The sequence below is a fragment of the Carcharodon carcharias genome, chromosome 21, assembly GCF_017639515.1.
Source record: "Carcharodon carcharias isolate sCarCar2 chromosome 21, sCarCar2.pri, whole genome shotgun sequence".
Classification (NCBI taxonomy): domain Eukaryota; kingdom Metazoa; phylum Chordata; class Chondrichthyes; order Lamniformes; family Lamnidae; genus Carcharodon; species Carcharodon carcharias.
In genome coordinates this window covers 45,621,382-45,636,714 of record NC_054487.1, presented here as the reverse complement: position 1 = coordinate 45,636,714, position 15,333 = coordinate 45,621,382, and the positions used below count along the sequence as shown (strand labels likewise).

Here is a 15,333-nt window from a genome sequence, read left to right as displayed (position 1 = left end):
GAATTATGCTGACAACCAATTTAAGATTGTCAGTTGAGCTCGCAGTGTGGCGCATTTGCCTGTACTGGAAGCTACATATATTAATACACAGGGACCTGTTGTTTGCAGACAGAAAGAACAAAATAAATGACAGCCATTCGCTGACTCATTCCTCAAGACAATGCCTTGACCAACCAGAGTCAAACTGCCTGATTTAAAATTCAAACAATGCTCAGCAGTTACCTGTCAGTCACCATCATTGGTGCATTCTCCATGGCGACGCTGCTTGCCATCCAATCAGAACTCTCTTCACATGTAGTATAAATTGTTGTTTTCCACTTATATTGGTATTCTTGCGAGTGTCCTGATAAGTGCCAGATGAAAAGCTTAGACACGTCTCTTTTTTCAGCAATACTCAACTTCTGTTCTACCAAATGACTAAATGAAGACTTTCCTAATTTGATGGCTTTGGAACATTTTGGTGCATATTTCCTCTAAACAGGGGCATTTGACTGTACAGTTTTCTTTTGTTTTTGGATGTTTTGGGGGAGGTTGCAGGCTGCTGTTCAAAATTATTTGGCGCACAGCATGGTACAGCACAACAGTAAGCCTGTGAAGAATGCTATGCTGCATAGTGCCATGTTGATTTGGAACAGATTGTTTAAGGCATTGTAAAGTACCATGTTGATTGAGAACAAAATGCTACATTTTACAGGGCACCTTTATCCAAAGAAAGATAAACTGTATTTGTTCCGTTATCCTGGGTGCTCATTGAACAATAGAATATATCAATCAAGTTACAAATCAAGTTCCATTACACTGAGTTACTCTCTAAATCTTGTAACCAAGAACAGTTAATAGTATAACTATCCTTCACCCAGAAAATCAAAAAAATACCCTTATCTTTAAGAGGGAAGTGATAAGTGTCTGTTTGCATTGAGCAGTTTTGAGGGCTAGTTAATTAATATATAATTGCCTAACAGCTGATCAGGTTAAGTATTCAATAACAATGAAACAGAAGTGTAAAGGAGCGAGAGAGTGAAAGAGAGAAACCTCATACAGCAGCTCCACATCCTTTTGCGACTTCTGGAACACAGGGTTAATAGGAATGTCGAAATCTAGGTTTCTCTTCAATCTCTGTGCAGATGGGAAGAGAACTAGAAGAGGAAAAGGAAAGGAAATGAAAACAGTCACAAAATCAAGCACTTCAAATAAACCATTAACAACAATATTAACATCAAGAATAATAGTGGGCATAAAATCAATAAACAACTAATATTAATACTGTATCCTACACATAACATAAAACATAAAATTCACTTACATTTTATGTGGTGCAAACACTACCCTGGGAGACCCACCACACATTCTCATACAGTCTTTATCATGTCACGGGCTCTGGGGTATGGTTTCTATTTTGGGTGCTATTGGCCATTTATACGTAATTGTGCCTGTTTTGAAAAGATTTTCCCCCTGCATTTTTGCCCAATTTGCATATCGCTGAACGTAAAATCACCATGACTCAGTACAATTGGGCAGCAATTTTAAAACATGTTCTCCGCGAAAAAATTGCTTTAAGATGATTTCCTTAATTTATTTGGAAGTAGTATCTTGCTGAAGTTTGCTTAAAACAACTGAAAACAGGCTTCTAACAAAAAAAATAAGCATTTTAACTAATGTCAATCTAGCGCCTCTGAGTTAGCTCTCTTTGCTTGTTCTTGTGATGTGGGTGTCCCTCGCAAGGTCAGTATTTATTGCCTAATTGCTCTTTAAAGGTGGTGGTGAACTGCCTTCTTGAATTATTTCTGCCCATGTGTTGTAAGTACACACAGTACTGTTAGAAAAGGATTTTGGCCCAACAACAGTGAAAGAATAGTGATATAGTTCCCAAGTCAGGGTGGTGTGTGGCTTGGAGGAGAACTTGCAGATGGCAGTGTTCCCATGTGTCTGCTATCCTTGTCCATTTAGGTGGTAGAGGTTGCAAGTTTAGAAGGTGCTATCAAAGGAGCCTTGTTAAGTTGCTGTAGTGCATTTTGTACATGGTACACTGCTGCTACTATGTGTCAATGGTAGAAGGAGTGGATAGTTGAGGTGGTGAATACAATGCCAATTAAGTGAGCTGCTTTGTCTTGGATGGTGTCTAGCTTCTTGAATGTTGTCTATGCTGTACAGATCCAGACAAGTAGAGAGTATTCCATCAAACTCCTGAAGTGCCTTGTCAACAAGGTGGATAGGTTTTGGGGAATAAGATGGGGAGTTATTCACCACAGAATTCCCAGCCTCTGACTTGCTCTTGTAGCCACAGTGTTTATATGGATGGTCCAGTTTAGTTTCTGGTTATTGGAACTGACTGGATGTTGATAATGAAGTATTCAGTAATGGTAATGCTATTCTATGTCAAAGAGATGGGAGAGTTGATTAGATTCTCTCTTGTTGGAGATGGTCATTGCCTGATGCTTGTGTGGCACAAATGTTACTTGCCATTAGTCAACCCAAACCTGAATGTCTGAATGTTGTCCAGGTTTTGCTATATGCAGGCACTGACTACTTTATTGTTTGAGGAATTGCAAATGATACTGAACATTGTGCAATCATCAGTGAACATTCCCACTTCTGACTTTATGTTGGAGGGCAGGTCTTTGATGAAGCAACTGAAGGTGGTTGGACTGGATTCCACCCTGAGGAACTCCTGCAGCATTGCTCTGGGACTGAGGTGTCATGAAGGCATATTAATGTCTATAATGTTATTGAAAATTATCATTAAATTGGAATTGTAGTAGGACCTGTGTCTGTGTCTATGTGAGTGTCTATGTGTGTGTTTGTGTGTGGTTTAATTGGATTAAAACCAGCTAGTCTGGGTGCGTTGATGTATAGTAGTTTGTGATGTTAATAGGGTAAACAGTAAATAAAGATAGAAGGGAGAGTACATTTGCATTTGTTGAATAAACCATTCAAAAGAATGGGTGAAATCTTGAACCCAGCTAGAAGACGCCAAGCAATGTGTTTTTTTTTCAGTTTATTAATAAAATTGGTTGAATGAAAGGGCTTATTGTTAGGAGAGGTAATTTTTTTTAAAAACTAGTAATAAAATGGAAAATTTACATTCAAGGGGGAAGCTAGGTATAAACAGAGGGAGTTTGTGTGTGAGTCAAAGGCATTTAAGATCTAACCAGCCTGTAAGCCTTCATTGTGTCTGCAAAGGAACATCATTTTGAATTTGCATGGTCAAATGTGCTTTGCCTGGTGCCTGTTTAAAGTTTATGAGTTATTGTTGCCTTGGTGAAGATTTACCTGGGAGTGATTTATTTGGGGATTTGTTTAAAAATTATTATGGTAGTAATTTGTAGACATCTGTATTTGTTTCATTAGTTAATTAATTAATAAATGTTTAATTTAGTTTTATATAAAAAACCTCATGAGGCTTGGTGGTTTTATTTCTGAATTCAGAGCTGCATCTCAAACATACCAATTGAACATATAGGTTATGACAGTTGTTCAAGTTTCCCTCTGGGATTTAAACAACTCAGCCTTTACCAACAGCTGTGTCATAACAAAGGTGATTGCCTTCCAACAACCACAACCATCTTTCTTTGTGCAGGAAATGCCTCCAGCCCTGTTTTCCCCTTGATTCCCACAGGCTTCAATTTTGCTAGGCCTCCTTGGTACAAAACTTGCACAAATGCTGCCTTGGTGTCATGGGCAGACCTTTCCCCTTCAGCTCTGTTGTCTTTGTTTGTATCGAGGCTGTAATGAGGTCTGGAGCCAAGTAACCCTGGCTAAACCCAAGAGTATTTGTGAACAGGTTGTTGTTGAGTAAGTACCATGATAGCACTGTCAATGACACCATCCATCAGTTTGCAGATGATGGAGAGTCGTCTGATGGAGCGGTAAATGGCTGGATTGGATTTGTCCTTTTTTGTCTGGAAAGGTCGCAGCTGGGCAACTTCCAGATTGTCAGATAGGTACAAGAATTGTAGCTGTACTGGAACAGCCTTAGACTGATCCAGTGCTTTCAGGTGTTTCTTGATATCAAACGGAGTGAATCATATTGGCTGAAGACAGGCATCTGTGATGATGGGGACCCCTGGAAAAGGTTGAAATAGATCATCAACTCAGCACTTCTGGCTGAGGATGGCCGTAAATGTATCAGCCTTTTTTGTACTGACGTACCATTATTGATGATGGAGATGTTTTTGGAGCCTCCTCGTCAGTTAGTTGTTTAATTATCCACCACCCATTCATGCAGCTGGCCAGACTTTGATCTGATCTGTTGGTTTTGGGATCACTTGGCTCTATTTATAATATGCTGTTTTCACTATTTAGCGCACATGTTGTCTTGTGTTGTAGCAACCCCATTTTAAATTACAGAAATTCGCTTTTAAAAAATATATAAAACTCTTTTCCAGTCACACTAGGATACATATTCTGATTCTGAAAATTAAAACAAAAATCACACTTAAAAGCTTTTAAACAAATCTATTAGTATCCTTACGTCCCAAATACCACTTAATTTTAAAAGTTTCTATGAGATCTGCAAATACAATTCATGGAATTAGTGATTACTTGACCCTGGGGGCCAGTTTTGTAAGCATGGCCTGCCTTCAGCATTATGGCCTGAATTTCTCAGTCAGCGGGAGCATGTACACGAAAGAGTGCTTCAATCTCCCTGAGGCACGAAGTGCTTTTTAAATAAATAAATAAATGGCTTGAAAATTTAATTAAACATGTCCCCTCATGTGACTATATCATATGAGATGGGAAATGTTTTTATATTTCAGAAAACCTTTTAATTTAAGTGGTAAAAGCTGTAGGAAACATCATCCCGCTTGTGGATGAGGTTTCCTAAAAAACATGAAGGCCGCTTGGCCTTTTTGCCTGCCCGCCAGCCTTAAGGTTGGCTTCGCAGCTTCATGCCCACCAAATGAAACATCACAAATCAGCGCGATGATGTTGGGACGTATGCCCAACATCATCACATGTCATTTCTCGTGCCGGCATGTCGGGCTCACCCCTGCATGCCGACCAAAAAATTCAGGCCTATTTTCTGAAACTTGCACAAACGATGGCAGAAACTTGGATTATGCTGATTGTGCTTAGAATTCCGCTGAAGAAACCAGCACAATCAAGTGAAAACCCCAAGCCATTGTTTTTACGTATAGATGCAGCTTCTGTACAAATATTCATCTCATAACCACTGATTGAAAATGCACAATTATTGCATACTTAATTGGTATATATTGGCTAACTCATCCATTTGTATTGAACACTAGAGATGGCTTCAATACTTATGTCCCATACAGTTACATCTCCACATGGAAGATATGGTCAAAGTGACCTGATGTAGTCAACATTTGAGAGAGCAAGAAGTAAACAGACCCATCTAAGTGGAATTAATAATTTTCATCCCCACATCAGTGACAAATTAATCCAATAATTAACTTGTTCTTTACTTCAATAGCAGAAGCTGTGCTGATTTATGGTTATTTTGGCATCTGTGAGCTGTAGAAATTGGAACTAATAACCAAAGGAAATATCCTCATACCTTACATTCCAGCATCTGTTTTCACTTATTAATGTGCCAACAATGCAATTTTAAAAATTTATATTAATGCTTAAAGGTTTAAAATCTGACCAAAAGGTATCCTTATTGCAAGCTTCTTCCTGTCCTGATTATGTTTTTCAGATACTTATCACTATACATATGTGCATGGATTCTCCACATTTACTACATACGCCTCAACTAGTTAGCTCATTAAAACAGATAGTAACCAAGCTGCACAGACCTAGAAGGCCTCATGATTGCTCTCTGGTCTGTGTTGAGCAGTTGATCTTGATATTTGGGATGCTATTATCAGACTGAGCATCCTGGATTAGGAAAGGGAAAGGGTTCCTGCCCTTGATTTTAATCCATTGCTGCATGCTAGAAATGTGAATAACTGGGAGTCAGGCATAGATAGGGTTGGGCTTGCCTGTATGTAGCCAAAAACACATCTCAATGCCCATTGCCTCGGTTTATACATAACAACCAGTTTATTTGCATGAGGCACATGTGAGAATTGGCACCTGTGAAGCCAACCTGCAATTGATCTAGGAGCAATGTGAAAAATTGTATGTCCTGGTCACAAGAAGCAGGACAGATCCAATTCAGCCAATTTCTGTCTCACCAGTCTATTCTCAATCACCAGTAAAGTGATGAAATGTGTCATTGAGACTGCTATCAAGTCTCACTTACTGACCAGTACACCTTCCTCACAAAACTGGTGCCCAGGCTGAGTTTAATCACCTTCCATTAGTTGTATTTGCAGTCCTTCACAGAAACTTTCAAAACCAAGCTGGTTATTTTGGACGCAAGGACACTAATAGACATGTATAAAATCTTTTAAATATGATTTTTGTTTTAATCTACTGAGAAACCGGATATGTAACCAATGCGACTGGAAAAGAGTTTTATATTTTTTTAAAAACAAATTCCTGTAATTTAAAATCAGGTTGCTACAACACAAGACAACCTGCATCCCTTTATGTTCAGCGTGGGTTCTGCCAGGAGCGCTCAACTCCTCACCACATTGCCTTGGCCCAAAAATAGACAGGAGAACTGAATTCCAGGGCTGGGGTGGGACTGGCTGACCTCAAAATCAAGGCCGCATTTGACAAAGTGTGGCATCAAAGAGTCCTGGCAAAAATGAAGTCAATGGGAGTCAGCAGGAAAACTTTCCACTGGTTGGAGTCATACCGAGCACAAAGAAGATGGTTATGGTTGTCAGAGCCAATAATCTCAGTTGCAGAACATCACTGCAGGAGTTCCTCAGGGTAGTGTCCTCGACCCAACCATCTTCAGCTGCTTCATCAATGATCTTCCTTCTATCATTAGGCCTGAAGTAGGGATATTCGCTGATGATTGTACAATGTTCAGCACAATTCACAACTCCTCAGATACAGAAGCAGTCTGTGCCCAAATGCAGCAAGGTCAACATTCAGGCTTGGGCTGATAAATGGCAAGTAACATTCAAACTTCACAAAGCAATGATCATCTCCACAAGAGAGAATCTTCCCTTGACATTCAATGGCATTACCATCACTGAATCCCCCACTATCAACATTCTGGGGGCTACCACTGACCAGAAACTGAAGTGGACTAGCCATATAAATATTGTGGCTACAAGAGCAGGTCAGAGGTTAGGAATCCTGCAGCAAGTAACTCACCTCCTGACTCCTCAAAGCCTGTCCACCATCTACAAGGCACAAGTCAGGAGTTTAATGGAGTACTCTTGACTTTCCTAGATGAGTACGGCTCCAACAACATTCCAGAAGATCAACACCATCCAGAACAAAGCAGCACAATTGATCAGCATTCCATGCACCACCTTAAACATTCACTCGCTCCATTATTGGCGCACCTGGCTGAGGTATATTCTACAAGATGCATTGCAGCAACCCACCAGGCACTGTCAAGAATATTTTCCAAACCAGTTAATTCCAACACCTAGAAGGACAAGGGCAGCAGATGCATCTTGTATGTTCCCATCCAAGCCACTCACCATCCTGACTTAGAACTATATTACCATTCCTTCACTTTAGTTGAGTCCAAATCCTGGAACTCCCTTCCTACAGCACTGTGTGTGTCCTACACCACATGGACTCCAGCGGACCAAGAAGGTGGCTGACCACCATCTTCTCAAGAGCAATTAGGGATGGACAATAATGCTAGCCTAACCAGCAATGCCCACATCCCATGAAAAATTCATTTAAAAAGTCAATGCCTTCAAGAAAGGAGGAAATTGGAAAAAGTGGTGGGAGAAGAAGTGGAAAACAAGGAAAAAAAATTTTGAGTTGCTCCTTGAGTAAAAGTAAAACAACCTAATGTACGTCTTATTAATCAGTGAATCCAGCATCATAGTGGAAACAGGTATTTTATAATTGATGCTTTGGATGTTGCTGTCCACCAAACACTAGAAAGAATGTTAAGATGGAAATTAGTCTGGGCCTGTTTGTGGGTCCAGACTCAGAGCACGGCAAAATAAAGAGACACAAAACCAGCCCAAAATTGGATCTCGAGCCTCATCTAAATATTCATGGAGACTGGCCCCATGATAGAACAGAATTACATTCTGTTAACAGTGATGTCAGGTGAGCTGGATCAGGCATTTTTAGATTAAGCATCAATATACCTTCCAACTTTTTGGTTGTTGTGCGCAGCCTATTCATTTTACGCTTTTTTGCACGGCTGCATGAGTGGTAACTTGATGGGAACAATTTGTTCTTGGCCAGCAGTAGAACTTCTGGTTTTCTGTACAGCTGCATAGCTCAGAAGAAAGATCGGTGGATCAGTCATATTTTATATGAAATGCACTAATGCTTATCTTCAGTTTGCAACCTCAGGAGCCTGAGACCAGCAGGCCTGACACTTGGCCCACTCATAGTGATTCATTTCTCAAAGGCTTTTTTAACAGGCATTAGGCCTCTAATTTACAGAGAATCGTTGAACAGAAAGATAGGACAGAATTGTTCCCACCCCCGCCACTGGTGGGAGTCTGGTGGGCAGGGTAGACAATCCCATGGGAAATTGGTTTCCCGACAACGAGAATTGACAGTGGGAACTAGCAGCCCCCACTGCCCAGGATCCCATATGCTTTATTAACCACTTTCTCATCCCATTGTTGGGATGCAAATAAACCCCCAAATGGAATTTTCCCCCACCATCCAATCGTCCCCCTCCCCGCTGATGCGATGATACGACGATCCAGAACATGTCCAACCGACATCATGTGCATGTCAAGACTTACCTAGACGAAGGCCTGGGGCAACATGCAGAGAATGGAAGAGATGGAGGCCTCCAGTGACCATTGATCGTTTGCAGCATCTACCACATAGAGCCTCAAGCTGGAGGTGGTTCCAGGACATGGATCCTCAAGCAGCAGCTGTCTTGCTGCCTTTTAAATAAGGCGCCCGGATACGACAGCGAGGCGTGCAACATCCTGCCCGATCCGCCTGGTAAAACGTCAGGAAACCCCTGGCTGCATAATTAATGAGCCCAGCATCATGCGATTTGATGGAATTTCCTGCTGGGCTTCACAGCAGAAATCACTTTTGCTTCCAGTCTCCCCCACCCCCATCCTCATGGGACTTAGGCTCAAAGTGGAAAATCCCAGCCATGGTTACAGCTGAGAAAGAGACAATTCAACCCATTATGTCTGTGCGGACTTTCTACAAGAACAAGTCACCTAATTCCACTGTCACGCCTTTTCCCTATAGCTCTGCAAATCTTCTATCTTCACATATTTATCCAAGACCTTTTTGAAAGCCTTGATTGCATCTGGCTCTGCCAGACTCTAAGGCAGTGCCTTGCAGATCTAAACCACTCGCTGCAGAAAATGTGTTTCCTAATGTCATTGCTGGGTTTTTTTGCCACTCACCTTAAATTGGTGTCCTCTGGTTTCGACCCATCCACCAATGGGAATGGTTTCTCTCTATCTACTTTGTCCAGACCCTTCATGATTTTGAATGCCTCTACAAAATTATCTTCTTAATCTCTTCTCTAAGGAGAACAGTCCCAGCTTTTCCAATCTATCCATTTAACTGAAGCTCCTCATCCCTGGACCCATTCTTGGAAGTTATTTTTGCACCCTCTCTAATGCCTTTACATTCTTCCTAAAGTAAGCAGTCCCGAATTGGACACAATACTCCACTTGAGGGCGAGCCAGAGTTTTATAAAGGTTCACCACAACTTCCATGCTTTTGTATTCTATACCCATGTTTATAAAGTCCGGGATCCCATATGCTTTATTAACCGCTTTCTCAACCTACCCTACCACCTCCAGTGGTATGTGCACAAATGTCCCTCTGCTCCTACACCCTCTTTAAAATTGTACCCTACATTTTATATTGCCTCACCTTGTTCTTCCTACCAAAACAAATCACTTCACACTTCTCTGTATTAATTTTCATCTGCCATATGATTTCCTATTCCACCAGTCTGTTTATGTCCTCTTGAAGTTTACCACTAACCTTTGCACAGTTCACTATACTTGAAAGTCTTGTGTTACTTGCATTTTTTGAAATTGTGCCCTGTGCATGAAATTTAGGTCATTAATATGTATCAAAAAAAACAGAGGTTCTAGTACTGACTCCTGCAAAACTCTACAGCTTCTGAAAGACAACTGTTTCCTGTCACTCAGTCAAGTTCATATCCATGCCACCACTGTCCCTTTCATCCCTGGGCTTTAACTTTGCTGGCAAACCTACTATGTGACGCTCTGTCAAATGCCTTTCGGAAGTCTATGTAGACAACATCAACCACATTATCCTCATCAACCCTCTCACTTCATTAAAAAAATGGGATCAAGTTAATTAAACATGATTTTCCCTTTACAAATCTGGTCTGGCTTTCCTTAATTAATCTATGTCTGTTCAAGTGACAGTTAACTTGGTCACAAATTATTGTTTTGAAAGATTTCTCACCACCAATATTCATATTCAGTATGAATGAAGTGAAGGCCAATATTGTCCTCATCTCACACCCCTGTATACAGACATGCAGTGTTCCAGTAGGCGTCATTGATTAGCAATGAAGCAGTAATTATTTCCTACCTTAACCAATTGTACCATTCTCATTAATGTGCTGTCTGAAATGAAGAAATTCTGCAGCAGCAGAAGGGAAATCTGACACTTTCCCAAATCAAGTTCAATAAAATAGGACTTACTGCTTTGTCTGGAAGGAAATATACTGAAACCAAATAGACTGCACTGAAGAATAGCATAGGTTATATTGCCCTTTTGACCACTCTCATTTTGGGCTTATACAAGTTATATACAGAATGAAGGTCCCTTTACACTGCCCTGGTCAAGGACTCCAGCAATTAAATAGAGCACCAATCGTAGGACAGAAGAACAAAGGACGGTATGGTTTCCCATTGGTGTCTCAGCCTGAGTTCTAATTTGATTGCCTCTAACTTACCATTTGCCTGTCATCCTTATCCTGCTGCCTCTTACTCAGTCACAGTTGCAGAGCCAAACGGGACATATAGGTAAGAAAGAGAAGTGGAGATGAGTAGAGCTGAACAAAGAATTTTGGGGCACGACGAATATCCAGGGCCTCTCCACACACTCCTACATAATCCTCAAGTGAAGGAAATAGATTCACAGGAAATCCACACACTGCATTGATAATAAAGGTAACCATATCTGCATGTACCATGCTTACGTGAAACTAGCCAGTGCTTGCAAGCACACCAGTGGACTGCAAGAACCGGCTAGAGGTGTCACTGTCTCTCCAGAGCGTGGCAGTCAGTTTGTTTCCTTAAGGCCCCTTCATATCTTTCACATGCACAAGCTGATCTGAAAGTCACCTCACCCTATAAAGTGCCAGCTGGTGACTCTCCCAGCTACCCATCACTGAACTCCATCTCACTCAAGGATTATAGAAGTAATGGGTTAAAAGCACAAGCAAGTAAGTTCGCCAGGAAAGAGGATCGACATGATGTTAAGAAGTCGTTGCTGATAGGTTGAGTGGAATTTCTGGTACTTCTTGGAAAACATGTTGGTCTGTAAACGTAACTTGTGAACATACAGTTCTGTATTCATTTCTGTGTATGCTTCCTCTTTTTGTAGGATTTCTATATTTTGAAGGAACTTGGCAGAAGTCTTGGAAGTGAGGGATCTTGTGATGGTGTTGGGGGAGAACAGACAGTTGTAAAGTGACTTTATTTTTGGTGGATCAACCATTATTTTGAAAACGCCTAGTTGTGTTCGCTTTGTTCAGATAGCTGCCTGCAGGCTCGACTGTTCTCGTTCTTCACTTTGCTCAGCATTCTCCACAAGCTGTGAGGCCGCTTCCTCTTCCTTGTCATCATCACTGTCAGGTTCTGCAAGCACAGGTGTCTCTTCATGGCAATGCGGTGAAGCATATGATGTACTAAAATGATGCTGGTCAACTATGGGGACCCACGGTTGCACCAAAAACAAGACTTTAGAATGCTTATATTCTGTTCTACCATGCTTTTTGTGATTTGTGGGATTCCCAGAATTGGATCTCCCAACCTTACCACACACGCTGATGTCAGGGACTGGATCTACCTCTTTCTGCAGCCTACTCCGGGCTCCTCCCCACCCAAGCCAAGGCTGTCAATCAGGTTAACCTCTGGGTTGAGAATCTGCCAAAGAGAAAAGATGCATGCTGTGGAGCCATGAGGAGAAAGAGATTGAGAGGTGAAGAGGTATAAAAAACGAATTCCAGAGCTTAGGGCCTAAGCAGCTGAAGGCACAGCTGTCAATGGTGGAGAAATTAAAACCTGGGATGTGTTAAAGGCCAGAATTGAAGAAATGCAGTTATCTCTAAGGGTTGTGTGACTGGAAGCTTCTACAGAGATAGTGAGGTACAAAGCCATGGCGAGTTTTGAAAACAAGGATGATAATTTTAAAATCAAGATGTTGCTGGACTGCAGTGTAAGTCAGCAAGCACAGGGATGATGGGTAACCAGAACTATAGAAGCCTCATTGGAGTTTTCAGCTAGGCGTGCATTGAATAGTTCTGCTTACCAAGTGATTTCAGGTTTCCAGCATCCATAATATTTTATTTTTATTGCAGATTAACCAAATTGATACAGGGCTGGAATGGTGGATTTTCACATGATTAAAGAACCATGCCAACTCCATGCATATTTGGTATTGACATAAAGGATCAGATAATTAGGAACACACACCAGTGACATACTCATGGAATAAAATCTCCATCTGTTCCTAAAATAGAGAAGGATTTATATGGAGCTCTGACACTGTCATATGCTCCCTCAAATGCTCCCTGCTCCTATGGGAAGTCAACTCAGGAAAAAGTTACCTCATTATGTTTGGGCTGGAACTGAACAGATTTTGAAGGTGAAAGGGTATGAATAATAATTGCATTGTTTTTCCCCAGAATTCAGCAGCTGATCCACCAAAGTTAGAGCAGGAGTGCAAGAGAACCCCTATGAGATTCACCCCAACACCAACCCCACCCGCCCCTTCCCACCACATAGTCTTTTCCACTGTTGCACTTCCTTATAATCGTGCTTTGCTAAAACAATGAAGTTGGGCACACCAGGCCTGGAAACACTTACTGGAGCCTTTATCCCTCGGCTAACAAACCCAGTTAGTAAACTCGAAAGCATTTCCTTTCACCAGCTGCCAAAAACTGGAGCAGCAATTGTTTGCCAGAGTTGCCAGTCGATGAGGCTGATGTTTATCCCATTTTGGTCACCAATGAGACAATTTTTATGGCTGCTTTTTATAAGTATTTGTCAATCGTGTTCCTGGATGGTATTAAATGACATTAAATAGAACCCTTGCACTTGCTGTAGAAAGATCCATTTCTACACTTTATCTATGTTTTTTGGTTCCTGCACAGTTTATTTGTTTTTTGCTTCATGTGTTTTGAGTTTTTATACATCACAATAAAATTTGAAATTTACAGTGCGGTCCAGTCAAGTTATATTTTACTGGTATACAGCACACACATTGGTTTTTTGTTTCATCCATTTGCGGTATTGATGTGAATTGGTGTATGAAGTAATTTTCTAGATTTTCCCTTTTGCAAGTTTTGAATACTTAGCTGCAGGCTGAACTCTATATTTAAGGGATTGTCCTACGACAGTTTGTCCCATAAAGGACACTTTATTGTCTCATATTTTGTAGGACAGCATGTGGGAGACTGAGCCTGAGAGTCTCCAAGCTGAGTTCGAATGATTCAAGTGGGAATGGATGGTGGTGGAGTAGCGGTAACATTACTGGGCAGGTAACACTTAGGTGCAGGCTAATGCACTGGGGGTACAGGTTTAAATCAACTATGGCAGCTGCTGGAATTTATATTCAATTAATAAATCTGGAATTGAAAGCTAGTCTCAGTAATGGTGACCATGCAACTATCATTGATTGTTGTACAAAACATACCCCTACCCTGTCAGTCAAAAGTTTCCTTCTTTTTTTGTTCATGACCACCCTGCATAGGCTGGTCTCAGTTGGAACCAATTGGGTCAGTCAATTTAACCAGGTTAACTGGTCACAACTGGAACCAACTCAACAGCTTGACTGGAAACAGTTCAGCTGAATAACTGGGACCAGCTCAATAGGCCAACTGGAACCAGATCCAATTTCCATTGAAAAGTGGGCCAGTTGCAACTGACATATTTCTGGGCAAACAGCTCCTAACACTGATATGTCATATGGTCTGTCATTTTACACTGCAAATGTCCAGTTAACACCCTCTCTTAATCACTCCTGGCTGGACAGTTACATAAGAGACGTACGATTTAAAGCGCTAACCAGGCGAGGTGCTTTGGTTTTCTTTCGTTGATGGAAGTCATGTGTACTGTGCTTTGAAGAAGTATTGCAAACGTTTTGTATTTACAAGGGAGTGGTGCTGGATTTTGACTTAGAGGGCAGAGGTTTTAGAAGGTCTGTCTGAAGAAAGTCTGCTTTAGTAATGGGGGCTATAATTGAAAAACCTCTTGGGCTGCAGCATGACTTGAAAATGGGGCACAGGCAGTAGAGAGGAGAAGCTGTGCACAGAGGAAGGAGGAGGAGGACAGCTCTGGGCATCAAGGGTCTTTAGAGACCACCTCCACCTCAGCTCAGAGCAGTGTGCTATGTACAGGAGAGAGACAAACTGCACTGATTTCCTCTTACCACCTGTCCGTTATCAGAAGGTATTTTGGATTAATTTTTTTAAATAGGCAGTGGTGTGTTCTCCCAATCCCTCGGTTTATGTGATCCAATTTACTAATAATCCACTACAAACTCGCGGTACAATTAACTGGAAGGTCAGTTTATTTTCCACATTCAAAACCTGGGGAAGGTGTGTTCACAATGTCCCATTCCAAACACACACACACACACACACACACACACACACACACACACACACAGAGTAAAGTGGGGAGGGGTGGAGAGAAATAGAGAAAATAAGAAATGGATATTAGTCCACGTGATTCCCAGACTCCAAAGTCAGAGTCCAATGAGGATTTTTTTCACATAGGCATTTTGAGCTCAGCTAGTTGAAGACTGGAGCTGTAGTATTTGCCTTTCTGTTGGTGCTGACTGCAAGATGAAATAGGTACGCAGGTATGACAGGGTCGGTTCTGTAGATGATGGTACGAAATCTTCTACCAGAAACAGGCTTCAAGGTATAGGCTGTTGACCTGCCTGGAGGGGCCTGCGTCTTGGTGGCTCACCAGTTGGATGTTAAAACAGCAGAATGCATCATTCTCAGTTCTCAGAGACATACAGGGATTTCAAAATTGCCACTTGAGTCATGTGACCATCTTTCTCCACAATGACTTCAGTAGCGATGTTTATCCGGTGTCGGGAATTGCTTTGATTTCAATG

At 41.4% G+C, this 15,333-nt stretch overlaps 1 protein-coding gene across 1 annotated transcript in view; it reads right to left on the bottom strand.

Annotated features, from left to right (window-relative positions):
• Positions 1–15,333, bottom strand: part of LOC121292975 (protein FAM180A) — an 80,398-nt gene that overhangs the window by 12,714 nt on the left and 52,351 nt on the right. The window contains exon 2 of the mRNA XM_041215484.1: positions 1,033–1,136. Within this exon, the coding sequence (XP_041071418.1) occupies positions 1,033–1,136 (104 nt within the window). The remainder of the gene's footprint in view (positions 1–1,032; positions 1,137–15,333) is intronic.